At 47.4% G+C, this 26667-nt stretch overlaps 1 protein-coding gene across 1 annotated transcript; it reads left to right on the top strand.

The window, feature by feature from the left end:
• Nucleotides 1–955: 955 nt before the first annotated feature.
• On the top strand, nt 956–26575 carry SCD5 (stearoyl-CoA desaturase 5). Its single transcript, XM_079306545.1, has 5 exons — nt 956–1309; nt 16485–16615; nt 20695–20900; nt 23422–23654; nt 24891–26575. Exons 1-5 carry the CDS (start codon nt 1150–1152, stop codon nt 25079–25081), a joined length of 921 nt encoding a protein of 306 aa, XP_079162671.1. The 5' UTR covers nt 956–1149; the 3' UTR covers nt 25082–26575.
• Nucleotides 26576–26667: the final 92 nt, after the last annotated feature.

Below are 26667 nucleotides of genomic sequence, written 5' to 3'. Positions count from 1 at the left end.
GGCACCAAGACATGGAAAAACTATTAAAGGATGGAGTCTTCTCTCCTGACTGCCCCCAACATCAGATTGCGGAGTCCAACAGGGAGATGAGTATTAGATCAGTATTAGGTACACTTGAAGGAAGCCTGACAGTTGACCTTGGGCACCTGGAGGAGGTCAGGAGTGCAAGTTAAATCACCTTCTTCTGCGGTCCTGGTGCAGCAATGGAAGCACATGGCTTGGAAATCACGGAAAATCTGGTCCCAGCCAGGACACAGGGCAGCTGGTGCTCCTTCCCTCTGGTCCTCCCAGGAGCACTCAACACCAAACAAAATGCATCACAGGCAAACGTTTTATCTGGAATCAGAGTCTGGCTCCCACCTAATGACTGAAACCCTCTGCATGCTGCTGGTGCGGATGCCCTTGTCCCGCGGCAGGTGAAGCACCTGGCTCGGAGCTGCGAGCTCCTCCTCGCCCTGCTGCCCGCGGCGAACCCGCCACCGACAAGGTCCCCGCTGGCATCCCCGGTGCCCCGGGATCCTTTCCCGAACCGGGGGGCCCCACGGAGCCCCAGCTGAGCGCTGAACACCGCGCTGGGACGGGGCGAACAAGTGCGGCAGCTCTCGGTGCGGGGGTGCGCTGCCCAGAGCGGGCTGCCCGTCTGGCGCGTGTGTTCACTCCTTGTCCCTCCCGGGCAGGAAACTTCAGGAAACTCCGACACCTGCTCCTGCACAGCAACAGCGGCACCTTTTACTTCGACGGCAAGGGATCCCAAAATTAAACACGGGCCACTGAAACCTGTGTCTGCGGGGAGCCGGGGGAGCGGTGCGGGCCGGGGGAGCGGTGCGCACGGAGCCGGGCAGCGGAGCCGCGCTGCCGCGGGGGCGCGCCGGGGGGCGGCCGCGGGCGGAGCCGGAGCCGCTGCCGGAGCCGGGGCCGGGGCGGAGCGGGCGGCCCGGGGCCACCATTGGCTGTCGCTATGCGGTGCCCGCGGCCGCCCCCCGCCCGTCCCCGCCGCGGTGCGGGGCGCAGCCGGCGGCGCGGCGGCTCCATGGAGGCGGCGGCGGCAGCAACAGATGCGGCGGCGGCGCGGCCCGGCCGCCCGTAGCCGCTGCGGGGCCGCGCTGCGCGGGGGCCGCGGCCGCGCCTCCTCAGCGCCCGGCCGGAGCCATGGCCGCGGCCCGGAGGGCGGCCGGCGGCGAGACGGGCCCGGCGGGCGGAGGGCAGGCCATCGTCTGGCGCAACGTGGTGCTCATGGGGCTGCTGCACCTGGGCGCCGTGTACGCGCTGAGCCTGGTGCCGCGGGCGCACATCCTCACCCTGCTCTGGGGTGAGTGCGGGCGATGCGCTACAGGTGGGGCGGGGGGCGGCCGGCCCGGCTCGGTTTCCCCGTGTCCGTGCCCTGTTCGCGGTGGCTTTTGTTCCCGATCCCCCCGGAGCTCCGGGATGCTGTCGCCAGCGCCGCGCCGGGCCCTCGGTTGCTGTAGAAACAGGAGGCGCTCTCCCTCCGGTTGCGTTGATCAGGTTTTTTAGTTAAAAAAGCCCAGTCAGGCGCTGGCGTTTCGGTTTGAAGGTCTGAGGGAGGACGCGCTGGCCGCCCCTGTGCTGTTTCACCGTGTCACTTTCTGAGCACCCACGGTTTTCTGCTCCGGTCTGGAGTAGAAAATCTGCTCGTCGTTGGTTTATTGGGGAAGGTGGTAGGAATTTTTACTGGGGAAGATGTGAAAGTCGAGTAAGAGCTGTAAGAGATGGTAAGCCAGGCTGTGCTTTCTGAGGGGAGATGGCTTGCAGCGTCTGTCCTGACAGCCGTGAGAAGCCAAGGATTCGGTTTGAGGAAGAGAAAATGAAATATAGCGTCTTTTCTTCCATCCCACAGTGGTGAGGTCCTCTTTTCTCCACAGAAGAATGGTGCTGGGAGAAAATGCTACAGAGAAGCACTGCGGTATTGTGCAAGGCTTGTCAGGGTTTGTGAGACCAAATAGATGGTGAATGTCAGCATCACTATTCAGCAGGCAGAACTGTGTATTGATTCTTACAAATCTCGGTGGCCAAGAGGGTAAAAACTTGAGTGCTGCTTACAGCTGATGCAATTTCTTGGATAAATAACCTGCTTTGAGATGAGTGGAGAATAGAACAGCCTGGGGTTCTTTTATACAGAGGAAAGAAGGATCTTTGCTGCAGGAACTCACAAATGTGGAATTTCGGTTGTTAGGCTGCCGTCATTACTGTCGAGGTGACTCTTCAGAAGCCCCAGCTAAATGCTTTAGAAGTCAGGCTTATTCCTTCTGTTTGGACAAGTCCTAAATCTCTTTTTCACAGGTGATCACCATTGCTGCTTGCAGTTGGGAAGTGAATGTTCCCATCAGTTCCCATCTTCAGTTTCTGGTCCCTGGAGGGCTCCTGCATTTCACTGGCAGCCTGGTTTGCACCTCACCTGGCTTGCTCATGACCAGAAGAAGTTTGTGGGGTGGATGTGTTTTGCATAGTTTCCTTCTGTAAGCGCTGCTCCTCTTGCCTCCCTATTCCTGGTTGTGTTCAGGCTGATTTCATAGTTTATCTTGGCCACAGCTTGGAGATCAGGGAGACCAGGAGAGTCTGTGGGAGCCGTGTGGCTGGAATGCACAGCCTGTGGTCTCCTTTCAACCCTTTTAGGTCCTGTTGTGTGCAGGCAGGTGGGCTTTCTTTTTCTGTTTTGCTTTTCCAAGAAGACAATTTGAAATCATCTCTGATTTCACTGTGCTTAATTACAAAAATCCCTGAGGCTGGAGGCAAAGGGCAGAATTACCAATTCAGCCCTGCATCCTCTGAGGTATTTTTTTCCTGGTGGAGATTAAACAGACGCTAGATAATAAACAGTTCTCAATGACTTTACAGCTTAATGCCTTTCCTTCTGACAGTGAGAACCTCTCATTTCTTGACATTGTTATTTTTAACAGCCACCCTAGAGCAGACCACAGAGTTTTTACAGGAGTTTGGTGGGTGGTTTTTACAGGGGCTCCACAGCAGGGAATGAGTGTGCTGGCTCCAGCTGTCCTGGACACTGCCTACCACTCTCACATCTGGCTGCTGCCAGCTCTGCTCCCCTCAGAGGTGCTGAGCAGTGTGAAAACACACATTCTCCTGCAGAATATGTCAGACAAATCAGCTTGCTGTCACACTGGTGACCTGTTTCTGAGCGAGTCAGGGTAGATAAAAAAGGGTGGCTGTTGCTGAGATTGACAAACGCACCTCGCTTTGGTGTGGAAGGAGCCAACCTTGTGAAGTTGTGAAGTTGTGTTGGAAGTAATAAGTGTCAATCAGAGGTGTCCCTTGCCCTCCCCAGCTCTCCACATCTTCCCTGTGCAGATCAGCTGTGAGACTGCCTTTCTGTGGGTGCTGGCTGCCAGCCAGCCTTGGGAGGAAGGCTGGGGAAACTGGGATGGTATCAGAGTAGTGTCAGGTAGTGCAGGCATGTGTGTACGCTGAAGGGTGCAGATGGAGGAGCTGCAGCCTTCCATGCATCCCTCTATGGTTTTCTTTCTTTTCCCAAGGAAGTTTCCCAGTGATGCTGTGCAAGCCCTTGCATTGCTCCATTCCGTGTTCCCACCACTGCTCCCCCATGGATAAGCTGCAGGAACAAGTGTGCCGGGAGTGGGATGCCAGTGCTGGCTGTGACCTCCATGGTGTCTGGCAGGAAGCCGACAGCTTCCCATGACTCACCACTGCCTGCTTGGCTTTCTACCTTCTCCTCCCTCACGATATCCACCTCTTGTTGTGTTCTCCCCTGGGGGAGGCTGGGTACAAACCCTCCCTGTGTGCAGGCTTGCTTTCCTCCTTCCCTCCCCACCCCCGGAGGCAGCTGATGCAGCACCGATTGCAAAGGGGAGCTGGAATGCCACTGTGCCACCTAGAAAACAGCTGTTCAGGCCAAGCTGCCTGCTCTGCAGGGCTCATTTCCATTGGTAATTTATTGACATTTGTCCAGCTGTACATAATAGACAATGGGGAAGCGCTGCCAAGGAAGGCTCAGCTGGTTGTTTACTCAGGATTATCTGTGCTCCTCTGTTCCCACTGCCTCCCGCACCAGCACCTTGAGGCCCATGCTGCAGCTTCCCACTGCCCACGTGGAGCTGGGGCTGCACAAGGGATCTCATACAGCACTCTGGGTGGTGCAGAGCTGGGGATTGAACTGGTGCAGAACGGGGAATTGGGTTATCTTTCAAGGGATGTACAGATAAGCCGGTTAAAACACAGGCTTTCAGGGCCATCCCAGTGTCTCTGTGGAATTTGGTTTCAGTCCAAGCTGAACAAAAACAATGAAATTACTCATGTCAAAATTTTCCATGAGCTGGGAGCTGCCTTGACCCGAGAGGCAGCAGACGGTGTGTGCGAGGCACGGAGCAGCCCCGGGCTGTGCCCGTGGGATGGCTGTGGAACTGGCCCAGAGGATTTGGAATGTCCCCTGCTGCAGCAGCCCAGGCTGCTCTTGCCTTGCTCTTTGCCAGCCCAACTTCTGCTTTGGTGCAGGGCTGGGTGGAGAAGACCCTGCTGCTTTCTCCATGGTGCTCAGCAGGTTTGGAGGGGCGGCATTGCCATTCTCTCCAGGCTCTCAGGAGGAACTGAAACAGGGTGGGAATAGCTGGGAATAGCTTACTGCTAATGATGATGGCTGGGCCAAGCATGCAAATTTTCCAGGAGTGAAATTGTGCAAAGGGGTGTTTGTGGCCTGCTGAGGCTGTGGCTCACTGATGTCCTCTTGGACTGGATATGCTGCCCCATCTTCCAGAGGTCACCTGGGAGAAAACTGTGCAAGGCTCATCCCCTACAACAGTAATGTGCCATTAAATGATGCTTCTTAGCCAGGAACCTCCTTGTTCCAGCCAGGTTCATCCTGTGGCAGTCCTAGTGAGGTTTGTCTATTTGATTTAGGAAAGCAAACTAAAAACTCTCAAATCCTTTTACAGAGGGAAGTACCAGCATGATTCACTGCAGGGCCCGATGCTAACAGCTGCTCACAGTTTCTTTCGGTGGGCTCATGATAACTTCTTAAAGACTCCATCATGATTGTCTCAGATTTTGTTTGGAAAATGTGCTTTTTAATCTTTGCAGAGGGCTCGTGAGGAAGCACTTGAAGTAGCCAAAATAATTTTAGGAAGTAGAGCCACCACAAAAAAAAAAAAAAAAAAGGTTAGGCTATTTACCTGCTTTAGAACCTTTAATTACAGGCTGCTGAAACAACTTGAGCCACACAGAAATCCCAAACCACCTGGATGTGCTCAGCAGAGCTGCCTGAGGGAGGAGTGGATGTCACAGAGTGCTGTGCTTTGCCAGAACCTGGGGTTGGGAAGGAGGGTGGCCTTGCCCTAATGGTGCTCATATGGGAAGGGAGGCTTGTTGCTGTTGTTTTAGCAGCATTTAGGAGATGTTTTAGTGCTCCTGAGAGCACCAGATTGTTCATGTTCAGCCACGGTGGGCCATGTGCCATGCTTATCCTCAGCTTTCCCCATGCAGGAGTGCTGGATGTCTGGGAGTGCAGCTGCACCCCTGCTGAGATGCAAATTGCTGCCAGGCAGGACTCTGGATCCTGCCTGGGATGCCTGAATGCTGCCTGGGATGCCTGGATCCCTTCAATAAAAGAGATTAAAGCAATTGTGTTCTTAGCACTTTGGATTATCACCTCTTTCTCAGGCTGCTGATAGGTAGCACGCCCATGTAATGAGACACAGGTTGCTGTTGTGCACTGCAGATGCAAGTTTTATTGGTCCTGCACGGTTCCAGAGTCTTGGATATTCTTGAGTGCCACCTGCTGGCTTTCTGCTTGTTAACTGGTTTTAGTCCCAAACCATTTCCACGCACAGCGTTGGAAACTCTGTGCAGACAGCTGTAAATAAAAAAATCCTAGCTCCAGGGAAGTTCCCCATGGTGCCTCTGTGGATGAAGGAGAGTGGAAATATTATCTTTGTTTCACATGCAGTGAAATGGAGACATTTGATGTAAAGTTCTCTGTCGCTCCTGCTGCCACTTTGGAGAGTGGTGATGCTCCTCTGTGGCATGGCAGTGGTTATGCTCAGGTGATTCCTGCAGGTGAGGTTTTGGGCCAGAAATAGGGAACAAATGCATTTATCTTGGATTCCTAGTGGGAAGGGCTTAATGAACAGAAGGACCTTTCCTCACCTCACTCCCTGCAGTGATCTGCTGTTTGCTGGCTCCCAGAACAGTCCCAGCCATGAGCAGGGAGCAGCTCTGGGAGGTTTCTGTGGAATACAGAGGCTGCCTTGTTGCCCATCAGCCCCCAGCTCCACCATGCTTTCAGCAGCTTGAGACAGCAGCTGGTCCACTAGATGATGAGTGGAGAAGAGGTGGAGCATCCAAATGTTAATTGCATCTCTGAGGTGCACATCTGTACAGGGGAGTAGCCCTGCTTGTCTCCAGAGAAGTTTTCGACTGAATTTTTCTCCCCTGGCCCATTTGAAAGTGTAGTTATACTGCTGCCACTCTTAATAGCCAAATTCTTGGCTTGTTTCTTCCATCATGGCATCAAGAGCTGAACTCCCATCATCTCTGACAAGAACAAAGTCTTTTCTTAAACAGTGTTTCTGTCCTTAAAAATGGCATGAGGCCTGGATCTGGGAGTGGCTGTAACATGTCTGGGAATGGTCTGAGCTCTGTGTCCATGGTAAAACTGGAGGCACACCCTCACATAATGCACAGATAGAACAGCATCACGAATCACTTGGGTTGGAAAAGACCTCTAAGATCATCAAAACCAACCATTAGCCTACACTGCCAAGTCCACCACTAAACCTGTCTCTAAGCACCACAACTGCACATCTTTTAAATCCACCCAGGGGTGGAGACTCCACCACTTCTCTGGGCAGCCTGTTCATGGAATAGGTATGGATGGATACAGTCACACAAGTGTTCCTGGGTCTGTTCCTGAATCCTGCTCTGAGGTGATCTCCTGTTGAGGGCACTCCTGCCTGTTGGATGTTTTTCCTTCCCCAATGTTCACTCCTCTCTTGTTTTAACTTTTGCTGGAGATGGTCCCTTAAGGTCTTGTCTGTCACAATGTTCAGCTCTAAGTATGTGTTTTTGTTCCTTATCCTGATTTCATTCCCAGTGCATTGGTGCTCCTGTGTTGTTTCCCTCTGTTCTGTGTGCTGCACATCATGTGGTCACTGCACAGCAAAGGAACAGGAAAAAAATTCCATTCCATGTGTGTGCTGAGCCCTGGATGTGTGTGATGGTCCTGATGCTCTCAGGAGTGGGTTCAGGGCATTTCTGAAGAGCTCCTGCAGTGGCAATGGATGAGTGAGCAGTGAAGCTGTGCGTGCTTGACATTGGGATGCTGGGCTGCTCTGACCCGTGCTCCAGCCAAGCCACAAGAACCTCAAGCACTCTTCCCTTTGATCTCTGTGATGAGGACAGAGGTGACAGCTGGATCCAGCAAAGGTAGAAATCCCTGTCTGAATTTGGCAGGATTGTTGGCGTTTGGGCTGCCCCCTGACATGGTGGGCTCAGGAGAGGCATCCTTGTGAAGCAGGTTTGTTGGCACCCCCAGAGCTGGCTGTGGCAAACACACAAAAGCCCAGCCAAAGACCACAAAAGCACAAAGTGCCTTCTTTAGCTGTGGTCCACAGCCCCTGAGCTGGTGCAGGCAGCTCTGGGGAGTCATCAGGGAATTCTGGCTCTAGCTTTTCATCTTTGGTTACATGTGCAGGTGGGGATGGCAGAATACAGGCTCTGAGGAGTTTCAGTGGATGAGTCAGGATGAACTTTTCTGCAGGAGAAGTCTCAAGGGGCTTACTGCATTGAATTTAGTGTGGTTCCTCATCTCTGCCATTCCACCTACCCTCCCTGCAGTCACAGTTGCATTTGTAACTAACACTGATGTTATAATTGAAGCCAAGCAATTCCTCGTAATCACATTTTATTTTTACCATGTAAGCTAACAATAAAATGTGCTGCCCCACTGGAGAGTGAAACATTACCAATTACTGTGCTAAGTAAAGCAAAGCTGATGTGAAAGAGAGGGGAAGGCTGTTTGTGATGCTGGCATGGAGAATCATGTGCCTGCCATCCCTCTTGTGCAGGGGCTTCTACAGCAGGGAATGAGGATTTCTGGAGGATTTTTCTCAGGACATTTTTGGACAGTGGCATCTCAGATGATGTTTTGAGTGCTAGAGCTCACTGGAGGAGCTGAGCTGGTCTGGGGCAGGGCTGTTTATGCTGCAGGGACACAGTGAGGAGTCACTGGGGGTGTGGGGAGCAGTCATTGGTGAGTGCCCCCAGGGAGCATCAGCCTGCCCACACACAAGGTCTCCTCCTCTGCCCTGGCACCATCCTCCAGCCTGACTGCTCTGGCCCTGTTGGGTGCAGGGCACTTGTGCCTTCTGATTTTAATGATTGCATGCTCTTTCTGCAGCCCAGCTCTGAGGCTAAAACTGCCAGGAGAGAAGGTTGGAAGAGGCCATTTTTTTTTTTGCTATAGGTTTTACTCTGAGCTCTGTTGGGTTTTGGAAGGAGGAGGAAAAGGTGTAGCTGGTAGCACACAAGTGGAGCAAACGCAAAGCATTGAGGCAAGGTGCAGTGATACAGAAGGAAACAGCATCTGGACTGTGGAGTCCTAGAAAGCCAGACCCATGGGATACCTGCTTCAGTGGTCATGGGGAGGGCACTGGGTCAGAGCAGAGCATTCCCCTGTCATTTACCTGGTTCTGCATACTGTGAGCTGTGGCTTTGTTCCTTTTTGGACAGGGATGCTAAAAAACAACTAAACAATAACTAAACCTTCTTCCTCAGGGCAGAGCTGCCTGCTCAACACAAGGCTCTGGGGTGCTGTGCTATGCTTTAGCCATGCTGTTTCTGTACTCTGTGCCTGAAAAAAAGAGGTAAAATTGGCATTTATTCTATCTTGGCATTTATAGAGCACTTAAAACCCACCAGAGCCCGAGTCAGTGTGCGGATTGAGGACAGCAATGAGGTCACTGGGAGAGAAGTGAAATCTGCCCGTGGTTTTGTGATGACGCAGGACCCAGCTGAGCTGAGACACGCTACACATAAGCACCAAAAATTTCAGAGGAGCCAAAGCATCTTCCAGCCTTCTCTTTTGATCTAAAAATATATGTAAGCTGTTCTGCATCTTAAGGCAATCTTCAGTTGCTGGTGAGTTCAGGGAATCTGTATTTCCTTCCTAGGGGAGTTCTAGCACTGGCTGGAATAGTTGCTGTCAGCCACGATTTCCATTTCTCTATTGGCTTGATTTATGTCACATTGGCTGCAGTTGTCAATATGAACATTTCTGCTATTCCAACCGGAATAAACTCTTTTGTATACTCAGCCAAAAGTGCTGGCTCTGGGGAATGTTCCTGAAAATGCAGATGCAGGCATGTGCATTCAGGCAGAGGCAGCCTGGATTTCATGAGCTGGTGATGGCAGGGCCAAGGGGATGTGATAGATGGTTTCTCCTGGAGCTCCACCACAGTGGAGCAGGGCATCATCAGAAATCATCTTCCCTGCAGCTCTGAAAATCCGCTTCCCCTTTGCCTTTGATGTGCTTCCTCTTATCTCTGTCTCTCTTGGCTCAATTTAGAGTAGCTCAGAGGATGTGTAGATCTAATTTTAGATGAAACTTTCTGGCCTGAGATTTCACATGCTTGGTCTCCACAGGAAAGCAGCTCCCTATGAGAGCTGGCATGACCTGTATGGTGGGCGGCCCAGGGAATTGCTGCTGCTGCACGCCAGTGCTTTTTAATTCTCATTTGCTCTCTTGAATCCAGCCCAAGGAGCTTTTGATGCCAGCCTTTGATAGTTAGCAGGGCTCAGTGAGCAGAGGGTTGGCTAGCAGAGCAGTGCTTCCTTCCCAGAGACCCCAGGGCCAGAGCACTAATTCAACATCACTTCTTGGCAGCAATTTAGGGAGTAAGGTGACAATTTCTTCCTCCTTAATAAAGGTAGTTCCAGGTCAGGACAGAAGGCTTTTTTAGTAGGATGCTGCAAGTTAAATAATATGTTACTGCTCCCTGGTGTCTCTTTGCTGAGGAGGAAGAGATCTCCAAGGTTTCCCTGGAGTTTAGCAGTAGAGATGTGTACTGGGCACTTGATATCTAATCTGCATCTAAGAATGCTGCATGTTGGCCCTGGCCTTCCCATGGGTGCAGTGTGTGACATCAGCCAGCATTTTTAACTGAGGTGTTTGGAAAGACTGCTGGCCTGATTTGGGGGTAGGAAAACTTTCCATTCTGAGGAGAGACATGCCATTTTAAGAAAATCTATCCCCAAACTCAACATTATCTAATGAAAGCATAAAAGAGCATATGAGGCACCACAAAATTTATGGCTGCATTTCTGTTCTGAGCTCTGATGATGAATCCAAAGAGCGTCTTCTACCTGTGTCTCTGTGTGTAGTGAAGTGGAAGGATCTCTTAGGAGTTCAGAAGAGACCAGGCATGGTGCAGCTGCTGAAATGGGTGGCAATGCTGCCCTGAATTTCAGTGGGAATGAAGTTAGGCACTAACTTCACGTTCCCTGGTTTGGTCATATTAGTCCTAAATCTGCCACTGAACAACAGCAAAACCGTACAAGTGAGAAGGCAGGTACAGGATCTGCAGATGGAATTTAATTTTTAGAAAGGAAAAAATCACTACTGGAAGTTACAGGAGTGTTACATATTTATGTCAGACAGACAGCTTTGCATGTTTGTGCTTGAGCAACTTGCTGTTTGTATGTCTCATGCAGTTCTTGCAGCATAATGTAAAACTTGGGTTTGACTCATTTGGTTAGTAAAATTCCCAAATAAGCAATTTTTATCTGACTGAATAAGCACAGGATGCTGGTGTGTAAGCAGACAAAAGTTTCGTGTCCCTTCATAATCTTTAATTCCCCAAATAGATTTTTTTTTTTTTTAATACAAATGAGTCAAGTAGTTGTATCCTTTTATATACAGGAGAGAAAAAATGGCTTGTGCTAAGATGAAAATTTCCCATCAGCTTGCTTGAGACTTTGCTGGCCACTGTGGAGAGAGGATTTCCACCAAATGGTGTCATGTCATGAGTTGTCTTCATCATGAACAGCATTTTAAGGTCAGCTGTCTCCAGCTGCCCTCCTGTTGAAGAGGTACCTTGAACTCTTGTTGAAGAGGTTACCTCTTCTTGTTGAAGAGGTAACAGATGTCTACAGGTGAAGTACAGCCCCTGCATTTGTTAAATTGAATTCCCTGAGCAAAAGATGTACTTGCTTTGTCATCAATGTGATTAGAATTCACGTCTGAGGAAATTCTCCCTCCTGTATCCATGGGATCTCCCATCCTGATCCTTGAACTGGTGTGTGTGTTTGTATACGTGTATGACCCTTTTCTGAATGTAGCTTCAGGCTGGGCCTGGGAATGTCAGACCTTGTAGGCAATGTTGGGAATGTCATGTCATCATCAGGACAGCTTTTGAAGCTGTCCCCAAAAGATGGCAGTAGAAGAGCCAAGGTTTTTCCAAAATAGCAACTGGAGGGCGAAGACACCACTGCAGGAGCAACTCCCTGAGCACGTACAATATAATGCTGAGGTTGGTTGTGAGCAGGCTTTGCATCAGGGGGTTGGCAGGAGGTGACAGCAGCCAGCACGGGACTAAATGGGGCTGATGGCCTCAGAACAAGACACAAAACCAAGGCCCTGACCCTTGGTGGCTATCCTGACCCAAGGTCTGTCACCCTTCTGGTCAGAGCAAGTGTATAACAACTCTGGGACAGTCTCCAGTGATTACTTGCCTCGGTAATTGCTTTCCACATACTCTCTGTGCAAAATGTCACATCTTAAGGTCCACACCACTTAAAGTGTGCAGGCAGTGCTAGTGCAACAACAGCTGGCCTGTGTTGTCTTTTTTTTTTTTTTTTCCTTTTAAATTTATTTTTTAATTCTTCTTTAATTCAGTCTCCTCTGCATAGCAGTTCCCCTTACCCCTATTAGAAGAAAGTATGAGGTCAGGTAAGCCACTGCTCTGATCTCACAAGGCCTGCCCTGTCTGTCCTGTTTGAAGGGGTGAGCACTTTCCCCCACATGTTTTTCCCATTGTTGGTCCAGGAGAGGCTGTGAGTTTCTACCCTGCTTGCTGGCACTGATGTAATGCACCCCAATCCTAGCTGGTGTAAGATGTGTCACTTAAAAGCAAGGCTGCTCCAGGACCAGAAAAAAGTTTCTTACATGCTGTAACATACCAAAAACTTAAAAGGTTCACAGAAGTTGCCCAGTCCCAAAGTGTGTTGGGAAAGTAGGTCTATGGTGGGATCTGTGTTTGGAACAACTCACAGAGAGCAAACTGGGGATGGTGGCTCTCCAGACAAATGCCAGGTTCAGAGTAGTCACCTTGCTGTGGTTGAATGCAGTGTTCAAGTCCCTGTGAAGGGACTGGGAGCCACATGGGAGAGAGATGCTGGCAGTGAGACTGGCAGGGGCTGATTCCCTTCCCTGCTCCCATTCCTGCTCTCCCTCCTGTCTATGCCATCCACGCACTGGGATCAGGGATCAGAGCCACTGGGTGTGAGCTGGTGCCAGGCTCCATGTGCTGCCACCCCATGGGAGCAACTGTGTGACACTATTCTGTATTTTAAAGATGGTTTGTGCACTGACAGTAGTGCTGCTGTGAACGCGCAGCTGACTTTGTTTCACTGCTCCTGTTTTCCTGTCTGATGTATTGTCCTTCTGAGATAATTGTGATTTGCTCCATAGAACTGGGTTATGCTTGACATTGGTAATGTGTGGATAGTTGCTATCCCACAGTGTCTCCTTGTCATCTGTGCTCAACAAGGATGTCCAGTCAGTCCTGGCTTTCACGAGCCAGAATTGTCTGTTCAGATATGCAGCGTGAATCCAGTGTTTGTTGAGCATCTTCTTTTGGTTGATTTGTTTTTTTAATAACGAGATAGAAGTCAAAATCAATCTATAGTGTGCTGGGTTCACAGACAACAAATACATGTCTTTCTAATATGGTCCCACCTTTCAGAAACAGAAGTTCTAATTTTGATACTTAGCTTAAAACAGAATTGAAATTTTCAGGGGGTGAGATCTGCTCCAATTTAAGAAACCACTAAAATCAGAGGATGATTTCCTGACGCCTGTGAAGTAGATACAGACTGTAGCAACATCTCTCCAATGTCTTCATAAGAAGTCAGTTCCCTGGATACTGAGATTTTCGGAAGAGTTTGGAAGTGGGCTTAGTAAAGCTTTTCTGGAAATCCAGCTATGGGCATAATGAATTGTTCTGAAAAACATGCCTCAAATGTTTGATGTTGTTGATTTCCCATCCATCTTTGAATTATTTGCCTGGTGTAGTTTTCATTGCTTCTGTCTGACAGTGAGATGTACCTCTGTGCCTGCTGTTCAAAATCACACTGATGTCTTGCTGCCTTATCATATGCCTCACTGGGAATATTTTATGGACTGTTGGTGATCCTCCCTTCAGGCTCCTGCTTCCTCAAGCTTCTCATGCTCATCACAGATCCCTCTCCAATTACTGCTCCCCAACTGCATTACTTGGCTTTGTCTTTACTTTGAGCCTTACTTTCCCGGTTTCTGCATGAATCCTTCCGTGTTTTCTTAGCTCTCACTGCTGCTCCAAAAATAGCATCATCCACTGTTCTAATTAGCATGCTGTTTGCCTTTGTTTCAGGTCATTAATAAGAATGTTGAATAAAAATCTTCTGCCTATTGATTCTGGCGTGTTCCCATAAATAGCATTTGTGCACAGGCACAGTGTATTGGAAGCCTAGCAACCCTCCAGCTCCCTGCCTGCACATCACTTTAACCTTGTGTCTTGTTTCTCTTGCATCCTCTCCCTGCCCCTGTGCACTGGGTCTCTCTTTTGTCTTTTTGCACAGGTTTACTTGCTGTTTTCTCTTCCCCCTTTCCTCTTTGTTCTCAGTTTTAAGTGGTTCTCCCTCTGCTCCAGTTCTAAATCATTTTGTCTATGCTGTGCTCTATTGAGTGAGCTGGTTGGAAATGCTCCTGTCAGACCTTAGCAGAACATGCAAAGGACACGTCTGGGTATTTTTTCAATTTCCTCTTTGTACATTAACTATCCCTCTAAATTAAAAAGAAATATAGCATGAATTGTTTGAATTCCAGATTGTTAATTAGTACTTTTCTTGTGGCTTTATTTTTTTCCCCTTTTTCTGCAATAAATATGATTTACTCTTTATTACTTAGGAAACCTCTTTAGCTACATTTCTAAGAGGGTGTTTTCAGTATAAGGAGGAATTACTGTCTGCTTTGCTCCACATTGCAATCCTTTTATGTTTCACTGACATGTTCACCCCCTACACACACTCATATCCCAAAAATGGGACAGGTAAGCAAGCAGTGCCTTTCTTCTCACACAGGTACATGATTAATATCTAATCAGGTGGTTGGTAGTCTGACTTTTTGTTTGAGATCCTAATTTATTCTGCAAAGGAGAGCTTGAGACCTATTCCTTACATGGCAAATATTTGTTACCTTGGCTATTTATACATTGGGAATTAGTGGTCAAATATTATTTTCAGGCACCTTAATTGCTGTAAGAATCACAAAACTTGCTATCACCAAGCAGTCCATTTGTCTGGCAGGTTTTGTTTCTGCTCTGACAGTGAACCTCCTGAGTAATTTTGTTTGTTTGTTTCTGGGGATGTTCCAGCCCTCAGGATTTATATTAGGAAGATTCCTGCTCTTATGATTCCTCCTCTGCAAAGCCAGAAAATAGGCATGGAGCGTGGGTATGAGCCCCAGCTGTTTCCTTGATCACTTGAGCACTGAAGGGTGGGCTGGGGCTGGCAAGTCCCCTTGGGGCTGGAAAGGGCCAGAGGGGATTGTCTGTGATTGTGTTCAGTGCAGCTATTCCATACGGTCTGTTACCTACCATGCAGCCTCCTCCTTACACTGGACAGAAGGGAAGTGAAATCAACCCTGGCATCACATATCTCTCACTTTACCCATTTATCTTTCATTCTCATTTTAAGCAATCATTCATGATTAAGATGGATGGGTGCCCTTGAGAAGCACTTGGTCAATGAAATGATTTGTTGCTTTAAAGCCCCCTTGTGCTTTAAGGAAGCAAAGAAACTGCTGAAGATGGGAGATTTCAGCCCATGACTAGCAGGAGGTTAACCAGTCATAAAGCCCACAGAAAATATGTTCTTGTAATGATTCAGGACTCTAACCTTAATATTTTTATGTTTGCTGGATAATGTTGGTATTCTGTGTGTCACAGATCTGTTCCCACAATTACAGTCATTTGAGTGATTTGGAAGGCATTATTTAGTGATGTTTCTGCACAGCTCAACATCACACACAGCAAATGGCAGGATAGGTATTCCCTAATTTCATAGAAGTCCAAATCCTTGCTCTAACAAGGCATATGCAAAAACTGCAACTCTGCAGTGGAGACTGGAGTGTGAGGAATTCTGTCAGCATTTTTACTGATCTAAGAGTAATCTGTAAATTCAGCAAAATCTGTAGATAATGTGCAGAGAGAACGCATTATTTTAGTTCATTTCTGTGGCTGTCTTCAGGTAAGTAGAAATTTCAGTTTCATTATAGACTTCAGTGCACTGGGCATAACAGCAAAAACGAGCCTTTTCTAGGAGTACCATGAGCACTCAGCCTGCTAAAAATCAGAATTGTCTCTTCAATGATGGCACCCAAAGCAGGTTTTAGAGAGGTATCATTTTTACTGGGACCATTTTGAGTCCAGCTGTCTGCTGCATCTTGTGAGAAAGGCTTTGGTTTGCTGTACAGGAGACGGGGATTTTGGCCATGGACATAATAACAAGTAGTTTGGTAAATCTGTTTTTGATGGATCTGCCAGCAGAGTGGAAAAAGTCCATTTGCTTCTTCAGTCTGCAGGAGTGACAAGCAATGTGAAATATGGTTGCTGTTATTTTCCCAAATATCTTTCCATGCTATTTTCTCTCAGATGCTGCAATTTCAAGCACTGTGAGCTGGGAGTTGATAGAGGGACACAGTAGACACACACACCTACATATACATTTGTTTTCTTTTTGCAAAGACAAATGTTTTACATTGCATACTGAAAAAAGCAGACTGTGAATTCCTGCCAAGACACTGCCTGTCTAACAGGGTTCCCTGGTGGACAGACACAAGTACAAAATCCCTTTCTGGGGATCTCGTTTTCCCTTTAGTTCTGGTAACTCTGTTTAGGTATTTGAAATAGGCTGTTTTAACCAAAACATGTCTGTGTGTAGGGTGGCTAAACAACACATTCTGCAGATAGTGTAAATTGATTTGAAGTTGTCCTGTACTATTCTTTAATGTTTAAATCTGCTCTGGTTTTAATTTTACACTTGCAAAATAAGCCTGTCTTCTTTAGGCAAGGAGTGTGTGAGGCAGAGGTGGGCTGAGAACCTCACCTGTCTGCCCAGTCTTGTCTCCTGAGTGACCCTGCAGGTGTTGGCAGGCAGGATAAGGAGCTTTTACACCAAAAAGAGCACAAATAATGTCAGTCAGCCCCGTGGCACACTTTGTGTTTTGTTGCTGTGTCTTTCAGCATATTTCTGTTTCCTGCTGACGGCCCTGGGTGTGACAGCTGGCGCGCATCGCCTGTGGAGCCACCGCTCCTACAAAGCCAAGCTGCCTTTGAGGATCTTTCTGGCTGCAGCTAACTCCATGGCTTTCCAGGTGAGATGGTGTTGCTTGTTCAGATTCTTGGCCTCCAGGCAGCTCTCTCTGCTTAGAGACAGCAAAAGAAAGAAAGAAAAAAAAAATCTGGCAGAAAGACAGAAAGACATTTATTTGCTGTAACACATTCTGCTGGTTCAGGGGATGCAGAGCCCCTCTCACCACCCACGTAACAACGTGCATTAGGCAGACCAGGAGCAATAATTACATTAGGAGCAAGCTGAATGTGATCAAATCAGAGGCTCAGCACCCCAGCAACTCATCTGTGGCACAGGCCAGGCCCCACACTTCACAGGACAACATGGAGACTTCTATAAGGGCCAATTCAATGCAAATGTGTGTGTGTGTAAACAAGAGTCTGTTCATCCAGACAGCTGGAGACTGTGCCCAGAAAGGAGAGCAGGCATCATTTCACAATCTTAATTTATCTCTGTTTTATGCAGCATTTTTCACCAGCCAAATTCAAATGCATTTGTGAAGAAGTGTGTTACTAGCTCTGTACTTGCTTGTAGGCAGTCCTAGACCACAGAAACACTTGTGTAACACCCAGCTGGTTGTAGGAGTTAGCCCTGAACCAGGATCTGCTCAGTGTGAATTTGGTTCCTCCTCTAGCTGGTAAGGATAGAGATAGGAACCTGCACTAAAATTAAAGTTATTGAGCTTGGCTGCCATAGCCCCTTGTGGCACCATGTACCACATATTGTTGTGCCCTGTTTTCATCTGTTTCCTTTCAATCTGGTTGGTTGACTTTTTGTTCCTTTGCCTTGACAGAGAATGAAAAGAGTCCCTTTATCTACCTCTGCACTGCTCATTTATCATCTTTGATTTTTTTCTTTTTTTAGGGTGGAAAGAATTAATTAGTTATCCCCTCTACACATTACAAAGAGCACAATGCTCTTGCTTGAAAATGGAAATGTGTCCATTTTGACTATAACCTTTCTTTATTCTGAACCATTTTCCATCTGCTGCTTGGTTCCTTGCAGAGCTTTACAAGCCCTTTGCTCAGTATGTTAAACAACTGTTTGGAGTTTTGAGAAGCCCCTGCTACTGTCTCCCTGTTACACAGCAGATCTTATCTTTCACGAGTAATTTAAATGAATGTGTAGAGCTGTTTGCAGTGAGCCTGCACACAGGAATTTCATTGCATTCTGCTCCCCTGTTGCTATGGATTTTGCTCTCAGCTGCATTGGCCTCATCACTGCTTTTGTCTGAGGACACAGTGGGATTCTGAAGCAGGGAAGTACTTCAAAGTAGCTTCAAGCCACCCTTGTGCCCTTTGTATCAGAAATTAGAGGAAAGGCCAAATTACCCACTGTAAATCTGAAGCCTGCTCCTAATTATCATGACATCCATTGCTTGTAAAGGCTATTTCCACCACTACAAATAGACAGTGAGAGATGAGTTTTCAGGTCCATCTCCTTCACTCTTGCTGTGGGAGGAAGAGTTAGCATTGGAGATGCTTACAGCATCCCTGGATGCTAAATGAGGAGGAACTATTCAGAATTCTTGAAGGGCAGGGGAAGGAAACTGTGCTGTAGAGTTTTAGCTTAATGCTGCCTGGGCTGTGACATGCTGTACCTCCTCTGGAATACACATCAGATGCAGCCACTTCTGCCCTTTGGGTTATTTTATGATTGGAGCATGATGAGCTGTGTTTCTTCTCTCCATCTAGAATGAAGCTGTCATAATTTTGAAAGACTGTGCTTCTTGGTGTCACTTGTCTGTTTCAGACATAGGTAATACCTGGCTTGTTGATCTCCTGGCATTTAAATTCCAGCACCTCAGCTGGGCTGTGCTGGTGCCATCTCTGTGGCACAGCCTGTGTTTGTGCTGGGTGCATCTGTACACAGCAGGAGGGGTGGTGTGGAAATCTGTGTCACAGCCCAGGCTATGGGCACATTTCAGTCTGCAGGTTTGTTAAGGGACCTGCTAATGAAACCTCATGGCAGCATCACTGGCACAACATGATGCTGTTGCTCTCTGCTCCAGAAGGGATTTCACCCCTGTGTTTACCCGAAACTTGATCAAAAGTGATGTGTTCTTGAAAAATGGTTGCTAATAATACACTTGGAGCATATTTACACATGCTGTGCTCCAGTTCTTGGTGTATTTATTGTCAACAGTTCTGGCCTCAGGCCTTTATTTCCTCTTAGCCTTTGTGGTTTTTAATTAGATGCAATTCAGTTGTTTCACAGCTTCCTAACACTTTCATCTGGGGAATCGAGGGTTTGTTGTTTTTTTTGTTTTGTTTTTTTTTTTTGCCAGCTCTGCAGGCATTTGCTGTGGCATGAAAAGCCAAGTTAATTTGTCACAGTATCATTGCTTTTCCTGGTTATCTGCTGTCCCACAAATGACTTTATCAAGTGCTCTTGTGACAAACTTATCAATAGGCTCACTTGACAAATTATTTCTGGTTAAGAAAGAAGACCTTTTCTAAGTGTGCCTCTTGCATAACCTTCTTTTATTTTTAAGTTACTTAATGTTGACATTTTCCAGTCATAAGGATATTCCCACTGAAAACACTTGAAGCAGTCTAGAGGTTTTCATTCCTTTTGATTTCTCTGTAGGAAGGTAGAGGTCTCCTGTTGTTCTCACTGAGGATTTGGGTGACTTCCTTTGCTTTTTTGCAGTTTACTTTGTTTTCTCCATGCAGTGAGATAGTTAAGGTGCAACACACTGGAGCATTGTCAAGGGGCTGATGTTTGCTGCCTCCTCTCAGTGGCTTAGATGCGTTAGTGCTGCAGAAAAATATCCCCCTCATCCCCAGCCCACTCCCAGCATCACTGTGTTCACTACATGACAACAGTAAAGGGCTGAGCATAGCTGAATGCAGTGGAGCTGAGATCTTTCTGGGCTATTGTTCCTCACTTGTCCCTGGTGTGCTCTTGCAGGCAGAGAGCATTTCTGCAAAGCTGAAATTGGACATGGAGCCATTTGAGCTGGATCCTTTAGCTGCTCTTTGCAGTTGTTCCAGAGTCCCCTCAGTGCTTTCTCTCAAATGGTAATAGCTGAAAGAAAGAGCAATGATTTCTGCAATGCTTTCAGCACAGGGCTTTTGCCCCACAAAATAGAGGTACATACAGTTTCATTAGCATGGTATATTCAGTGCCCAGATGGGTGGGGTACTGTTCTTACTTCAGAGACACTGCAAATGGTTTTCTCAGTTCTACTGGGAGCAAAGCTGCTGTGGTTGGTGGTTGTGGGTGCTGTTCCTAAAGCTAACGCAAGCCTTTCCTTCCTTGGGTATTTCTGCTTGGGTACCTCCCTGACTGTGCAGAGATGGAAACAGCAACCTCTGCTCAGAACTCTCTGATGGAAGTTCATGTTCCTGTGGATCTGGGCGTTAGCTGACATTTCCATGTTTTGGTGCTGGTGTTGAGCAATTCAATTCTTAGACGAGTGTGTGGCCTGAGGTTTACAAGTGCTGAATGTGCTTACAATGCCCTGCACTAATAGCTCAGCACCACTGCAAAAACCACCAGTTTAATCCAGTGCATCAAGCTAGGGCATCCTATAGACCAAACTGAAATCCCTCTGGCTAAGTGAACTCAGAAAGTCTCTGTTTATGGATCCAAGTGTGAAATTGTGGTCCATCCCTTCCTCCCTGCAGTCAGCCACGAGTTATTTCAGTGTTGTGTTGTTCACTACAGTGGTTGTAGTGATCCACAGGCTCTGTCCCATTTTCAGCACTGTGTTTGTGCCTGGAAGGCACCAGCTGCAGCCAGCTGAGAAAGAGGATGCCAGAACTGAGAGTCTCTGTCCAGTAGTCCCCCGAAAATAAACATACAAGGTTCCCCACAGCACAGTCTTAAAATAACAATGTAAACGTGTATGTACCCATCCTCAGACACCCAGGGCAGATGGTAACTCCCAAGAGGCACTCAGAGCCATTTCCAGCCCTGACACTTGTCCAGTGTGTGTCACCAGTTCCCAGCTGAGGTCCCATTCCGTGTGATGTTAACATCCTTTTTTGAGGAGTGTGTCAGAGAGGGGCTTGCTGCTGTTCCTACGTGTGGGAGGACTGGACTGTGGTGCCTGGCCCCTCTCCTGTCACCCCACCTTTTGCATGTGTTGTGCAGAACGACATCTACGAGTGGAGCCGGGACCACCGCGTGCACCACAAGTACTCGGAGACGGACGCGGACCCGCACAACGCCCGCCGCGGCTTCTTCTTCTCGCACATCGGCTGGCTCTTCGTGCGCAAGCACCGCGACGTCATCGAGAAGGGCAGGAAGCTGGATTTCACTGACCTGCTGGATGACCCCGTCGTCAGGTTCCAGAGAAAGTGAGTGCCAGGAGGGACCCTCCCGCCTGCTGCTCTGGCTGTGGCTCATTCCTTGTTTTCATCTCTCTTTACCATCCCTGCCACCAGTGAGTGCTGGGATGCCTTTCCTCTGGCCACCACTATTCCCATGTGGCTGGCTGTGAGCCTTGTCCTTGTGCTTCTGCTTTCCCAAAAAGCCAGGGCTGGTTCTGAAAATAGCCGAAGTTGCTCGGATCTTGGCCTTCTTCTTTGATCACAGGAGCAAACTCTGCAAGCACTAATTGCCTTAACACAGAAGTGCACATTTCACTCTGTAAAGTCCTCTTTGGCACCCCTGGGCCAGTGCAGGCCAAGTGCCACCTCTCCCAAGACTGCCATTCTATACAGGATTAATTATCTCCCTTGGGAATTAGCACAGTCCTAGCTCAGTTTGCTGTGAGAGCTGGGATTTGAGCAACATCCTTTATACTCTATGTGAGTACCTGCATTTTAGGCACAAGAAGACTTTCTGCTTGCAAGCATTTTATCCAGGCACTTTGGAAAACTGCTTAAGGCCATTTCTGTGTATTTTGTGAGTGAGGGGAGCAGACAGTTAAGTCTAAAAATTAGGGTTTTTTCTGCTGCTAAAGCAAAAAAATTGCCCTTGTAATGGAAATCTTCCAGGAGTGAGGAATACTTCCAGGTTGCTTTTACTGGTTCCTCAGTTAGCAGTGCCTTTCTCCAACAGCTCCCTTGCAGTTTGCTGCAGCTTCTCTTGGTTATTACCTTTTTCAAGACAACAGCATCCCACGAGGAGCAGGCTTTACTGCTTTGGTCATGCTGCAAAGATTGTCTAGTGAAGAAGTGTGTTTTCTGCAGGAAAGTTGTCTTAGCAAATGCCTTTGCTCTGAATTTGGATTTAGGACTTTGTCCTTTACCCAGAATTTGGGTTTCTCCTTCTTACAAGGTTACAGCGTTGGGTTTTTTTGACAGTGTGGAAAAACTAGCAGGCCAGATCACTAAGAATAGTAGTAAATCGTTCTTGTCATGTTTTGTTTTAAGGCCAAATTGTTAGCTTTGCTGAATTTAGTGGTGCTGCTGAGCTGTGGACAAGGCACCTCTCAGTCAGTTTAAAACCACTTCAGCTGAAATCACAGTACTGCTCCAGGCACAACTGACAGCAAAACCTCCCCCCTGTGAATAAGGGAGCAATAATCCTGCAAGTGATTTGAGAGAGGAGCTCACAGGTAAGGTGTCTCCGTGACAAAGTTTTCCTGTGGTGAAAGCAGCAGTGTTCCCCAGGCATGTGTCAAGGCATTGATTCCCTACACTCCAAGTAAGGAGGTTTCTCACTCCAAGGTAGATGTTTCAGCCAAAGAGAGACAATACTCTGATGCTTGTTCAGATGGGAGATTTCATGTCTTTCTCAAAGACTTCGGTCTGGGCTTCTTCCATCTCACAGGATAGTTTTAATTGCCTGATAAGCTGTTTTCATATTTTATTCTATTTCCCCAGAGTGGTAGAGGCTTTGAACTTTGAAGGAGTTTTCTGGACTGGAAAGTATTTTTCTCCTCCAGCTCTGGCCTTGAACTGATGAGGTTTGCAGATGTTATCAGAAGTCAGTGATATGAGTGGGAAATTATTTGGTACCTTTGGTGCAGCAAAGAAAGAGAACTTGTTTGCTTGGAGGGCCTTAGCTCAGGTAAGTGAGGATTGAAGTCTGTGAGACAGCTGAGGAATGCCCTCTTCAACATGACTTCACCATGTTGCTGTAGAGCTGCAGATCTTCTTCTGGAGCCCAGGATGTGAGGCACAACCTCCAAACAACAACAAAATACATCAGGCAAAGAACTTGCAAGGCAAGAGGTTGATTTATTTCATGCACAAGATGATCAAAACTAGCTCATGTGTTACAGATGAGAGTTTTCATGTGTTCATGAAAACTTCTTTCCTTCCAAAAATACTGCTAATATTAACATTTTTCCAGTTCTCTGTGGGTTTTAATTGAAAGCTGTTTGTTTGTTTTTGTAAAATAAAAATGACGGTTCTTCCTATCCAAAAGACTTTCAGGGAATGCAATTTTGATGCCTGGAAAGGCTGACCTGGAACAGAGACTAGACAGAGCAAAAGGGATAAAATAGGTATTTATTGAAAGGATACACTTTGGGATGTGCAAGAGCCCAGCTGGGGCTACACCCAAATCAAGATGGATCCCGGTCACGAGTTTTACACTTGTGTAAGTTTTGGTTCATCTGCATATTGGGGTCAATTATCCAACCACAGCCCCAGGTTATAAAGTCTCAGCCCCTGGCTTGCCCTCACTGTTTGTTTATGCTGTTTGGGTAATGGTTGTTCTTGACTTTTTAACTAGGAAGGGATTGTTTTGTGAAGAGAACTTACTGACACCTACTAAGAAGTTTCAGGGTTACACACTAAGTTTTTCCTCATCCCTTGCAGAAAACTCGACGAAAGCAGGGGTCTATTTTCCACCTGTCACAGGGGGACGAACAAGACGTGTCTTACTTTGCGTTCCTTTTCCCTTGTCGCCCCGTAACGCCCGCAGGTATTACAAGAGCTCAGTTGTGCTGATGTGCTTTGTGATCCCCACCGTCGTGCCATGGTACCTGTGGGGCGAGAGCCTGTGGAACTCCTACTTCCTGGCCTCCATCCTGCGGTACACCATCTCCCTGAACGTCACCTGGCTGGTCAACAGCGCCGCGCACATGTACGGCAACCGCCCCTACGACAAGAACATCAACCCCAGGCAGAACACCCTGGTCACCCTGGGAGCCATCGGTGAGTGCTGCAGCCCTGGCACAGTCACATCCTCATTCGCCCTGGGTGGGAATCTGGCTGCCTGCAGCTGCACAGCGCTTGGAGACGGGGTTTGGAGGAGCCTGGAGCTTGTGTGTCCTAGAGGAAGGTGCCCTTGTGTCCTGGTTTGAAGGACAGGTGTCTGCCAATAAAGGCAGAAGCCTCTCTTTGAAATGGAGAATGTAAACTCCCTTCCTCCAAATTATTATTATAATTTTGAAATTAAGGGGCTCTCAGGCAAAGATATGGGAATTAGGAATAACAGTTCTTTACTAGGAAAATTAAAATAGAAATATAGTATTACAAAGAGCAATCCCAACCCTGACAGAGTCAGAATACAGCCTGACACCCTGTCAGTCAGGGTGTTGGTAGCAGTCCCATTAAATGGTGGCTGCATCCTCCTGCAGTGGCAGATGTGGTTCAGCTGGAGCACTGCTCCTGTAGAAGGTGCAGTTTTCCTCTGAAGGTCCAGGGATGATGTGGAAAGGTCTGGCTTTCCTCTGGAATCCAGTGGAAAGAAGGTATCTTGCTGTCCAAAATCTCAGTTTTTATCTGGGTAGGAAAGGCTTGGCTCCTCCCCTGGCTGGAGCATCTCCCAGTGGGATGATGTAATTTTATCAGTCATGCAGTGGGACTGAATGGCCCATTAGCAGATGATATCTCCTGGAGGGAGGATGGGCTGTGGAACAGATAAAGATGACTGCCCCACCTGGTTTTAAAGATGCCCCATTAGCAGATAATATGTACCACAGAGATAAGGGTCACTGCCCCACCCAGCTTCAACAGATGGTGACAGAATACACATTTCTGGCCACATCAACCCAACACACCTTGTTCTGCTGATGGTGCCCACATTGTAATAACACCACGTGGTCTCTGGAAGGGAGGTGTTAGCACCCAGCAGCAAGCTCTGCTCAGCAGATAGTGCAGCAGAAGTGAGTGACCCCACTTCTGACTCAGTTGTGTCTCTCCCCTCTTGAAGCACTTCTGGTTTTTTTCCCTGTGCATAAGGTGTGGGACGTGCCCCTTCCTAGTGGGGGGGAAAGCCCAGAGCACTGAAGTGGACACTGGTTTGGGTCTGCCCCAGAGGTCTGGGGTGGAGCGTGAACACTAGATGCAAGACTTAGGAAATGGGTGTTGGAGTGTCCTGCCCAGGCATGTTCTGTGTTGACAGAAGTGCCAGCCATGTGGTCTTTAAACTCCCTCTCTGTTTTCCAGGTGAGGGTTTCCACAACTACCACCACACCTTCCCGTTTGACTACTCAGCCAGCGAGCTGGGCCTGAAGTTCAACCCCACCACCTGGTTCATTGACTTCATGTTTTGGCTGGGGTTGGTCACTGACCGCAAGCAGGCTCCGAAGGAGATGATCCAGGCTCGCAAGGAAAGGACTGGGGATGGCAGTGCCTGAGGAGTGACGCTGTGCTGGGCCGGCCCGCGCCTGTGCCGGATTTACCTCTGGGTAAAAGGAGGGTTTTTTTTGTTTCAGATGGGTTGGGCTGAATTAGTTCCCCAGGAATTGATTCAGCCACAGCTTTTTTTTTCTTCTTCTTTCTTTATTAGCTGTCTTATGTCCAAACTTAAGACTTATTAAGTGTAAATTGTTATATATTATTTAATATTGCAGTTAAGCGGGAGAGAGATTTGATTTTAGTCACTGTAGTTCATGTCTGAGATTTGTTGTAATTTGCTAGTTCATGGTAAATGTTGGCAGGTTGAAGGAACTAACTGTCCTTTCCAAGTGCAGTTAGGGGAGATTTTTGTTCCTACTGATAATCCAATAAGGCTTTGAGGTGCATCTTTTGGGGGGGATGGGGCAGAGCCCAGTGTGCTGTGTCAACTGCATACTCATGGAAAGGACAGTAACACCACTGATGAAAAACAGTATATCCAAGTGGAAAAACCACCCTCAGTTTAGTTAGATGTTAGTTTGGAAACCTGCTTTCTTCTTTTTTGTTAGCCCTGTTAGCCAGCCCAGTGCACTGCTGTCTTTGCTAAATATGAAAACCATTTATTGCTGAGCAGGCTTTTGTGTTGAAGATTAGTCTCTATACAGGCCAAAATACCAACTGATGCTATATTGAGATGGTTCCTTTGTTGTCATATATACATTGTAATTGTAAATGTATAGAGCTCAACCATGTCTTAAGCCAAATAAAGCTTTGGTTTCAATGTTTGGAGACCTAAATCATATTCTAATCAGTCATGGCCATCGATGCATGCATATTTTAGCTCCTTTTGCACAAGAGGCCTCTTAATTTCTTTTTCTGCCTTTGACTAGTGGGTCTTAGAAAACTGACCTTTATCTAAGTCAGAGCCTGTACTAATGTTTCAGCTGCATGCAACATCCATTGGTTTTTGAGCAAAATATAAAGACAGTTATGTAGCTTCTGAATTTTAACGGTTGCCTTGCTTAACCAAAAAAATAAAAAAAGGAAAAAAAAGAAAAAAAAAAGAAAAAAAATCTGAAAAAAAGGCATGTGGATTTTGGGACATGTAGCCCTTTGTGTTAGATGTTAGCCAGTGCAGGAGAGAGGCTTTGTACTGTCAGCACTGGAGCACTTTTGAAGATAGAGGGCATGATTTTCATTTATAAAGAAGGTCACTGCCTTGCCCCTCGGAGAGGGAGTGTCTGTTTCCCAGCTGCACAGCCCCACACCCTGGGCAAGGCAGGGATCTCAAGATAACTGAGACTCAGGCCCAGATATTTTCAGGAAAGATGCAAAAGTGGGGGGGGAAAAAATGGTTTCTTTTTTGTTCTGTTTCTTGTTTTTCAAATGATGCCATATAATATAAAAGAGTTGTCTTTATTCTGTCTTTCATCCAGCAGGTGTTTTAAAAGTGTTATTTTGCCATTAATGATGTGTAAACTCTTGAGTGATTTACAATAAACAGTTATGAGTTAGCCTGGCCAGTGTGTTTAATTTTGAAACATCTCTCAAAGCAAAGTTCTTTGTGCATCACACATCAGAATTACAGCAGTGTTTCGCTTGGCAT

Source organism: Erithacus rubecula (assembly GCF_903797595.1).
Source record: "Erithacus rubecula genome assembly, chromosome: 5".
Taxonomy (NCBI): domain Eukaryota; kingdom Metazoa; phylum Chordata; class Aves; order Passeriformes; family Muscicapidae; genus Erithacus; species Erithacus rubecula.
This window is presented reverse-complemented; position numbering and strand designations above follow the sequence as displayed.

Bases quoted from the DNA above. Each gene is read 5' to 3' on its own strand.
- SCD5 (XM_079306545.1), top strand. From the start codon at position 1,150: ATGGCCGCGGCCCGGAGGGCGGCCGGCGGCGAGACGGGCCCGGCGGGC. The intron at 1,310-16,484 runs GTGAGTGCGGGC...TGTGTCTTTCAG, and splicing joins CATCCTCACCCTGCTCTGGG to CATATTTCTGTTTCCTGCTG. The intron at 20,901-23,421 runs GTGAGTGCCAGG...TAACGCCCGCAG, and splicing joins GTCGTCAGGTTCCAGAGAAA to GTATTACAAGAGCTCAGTTG.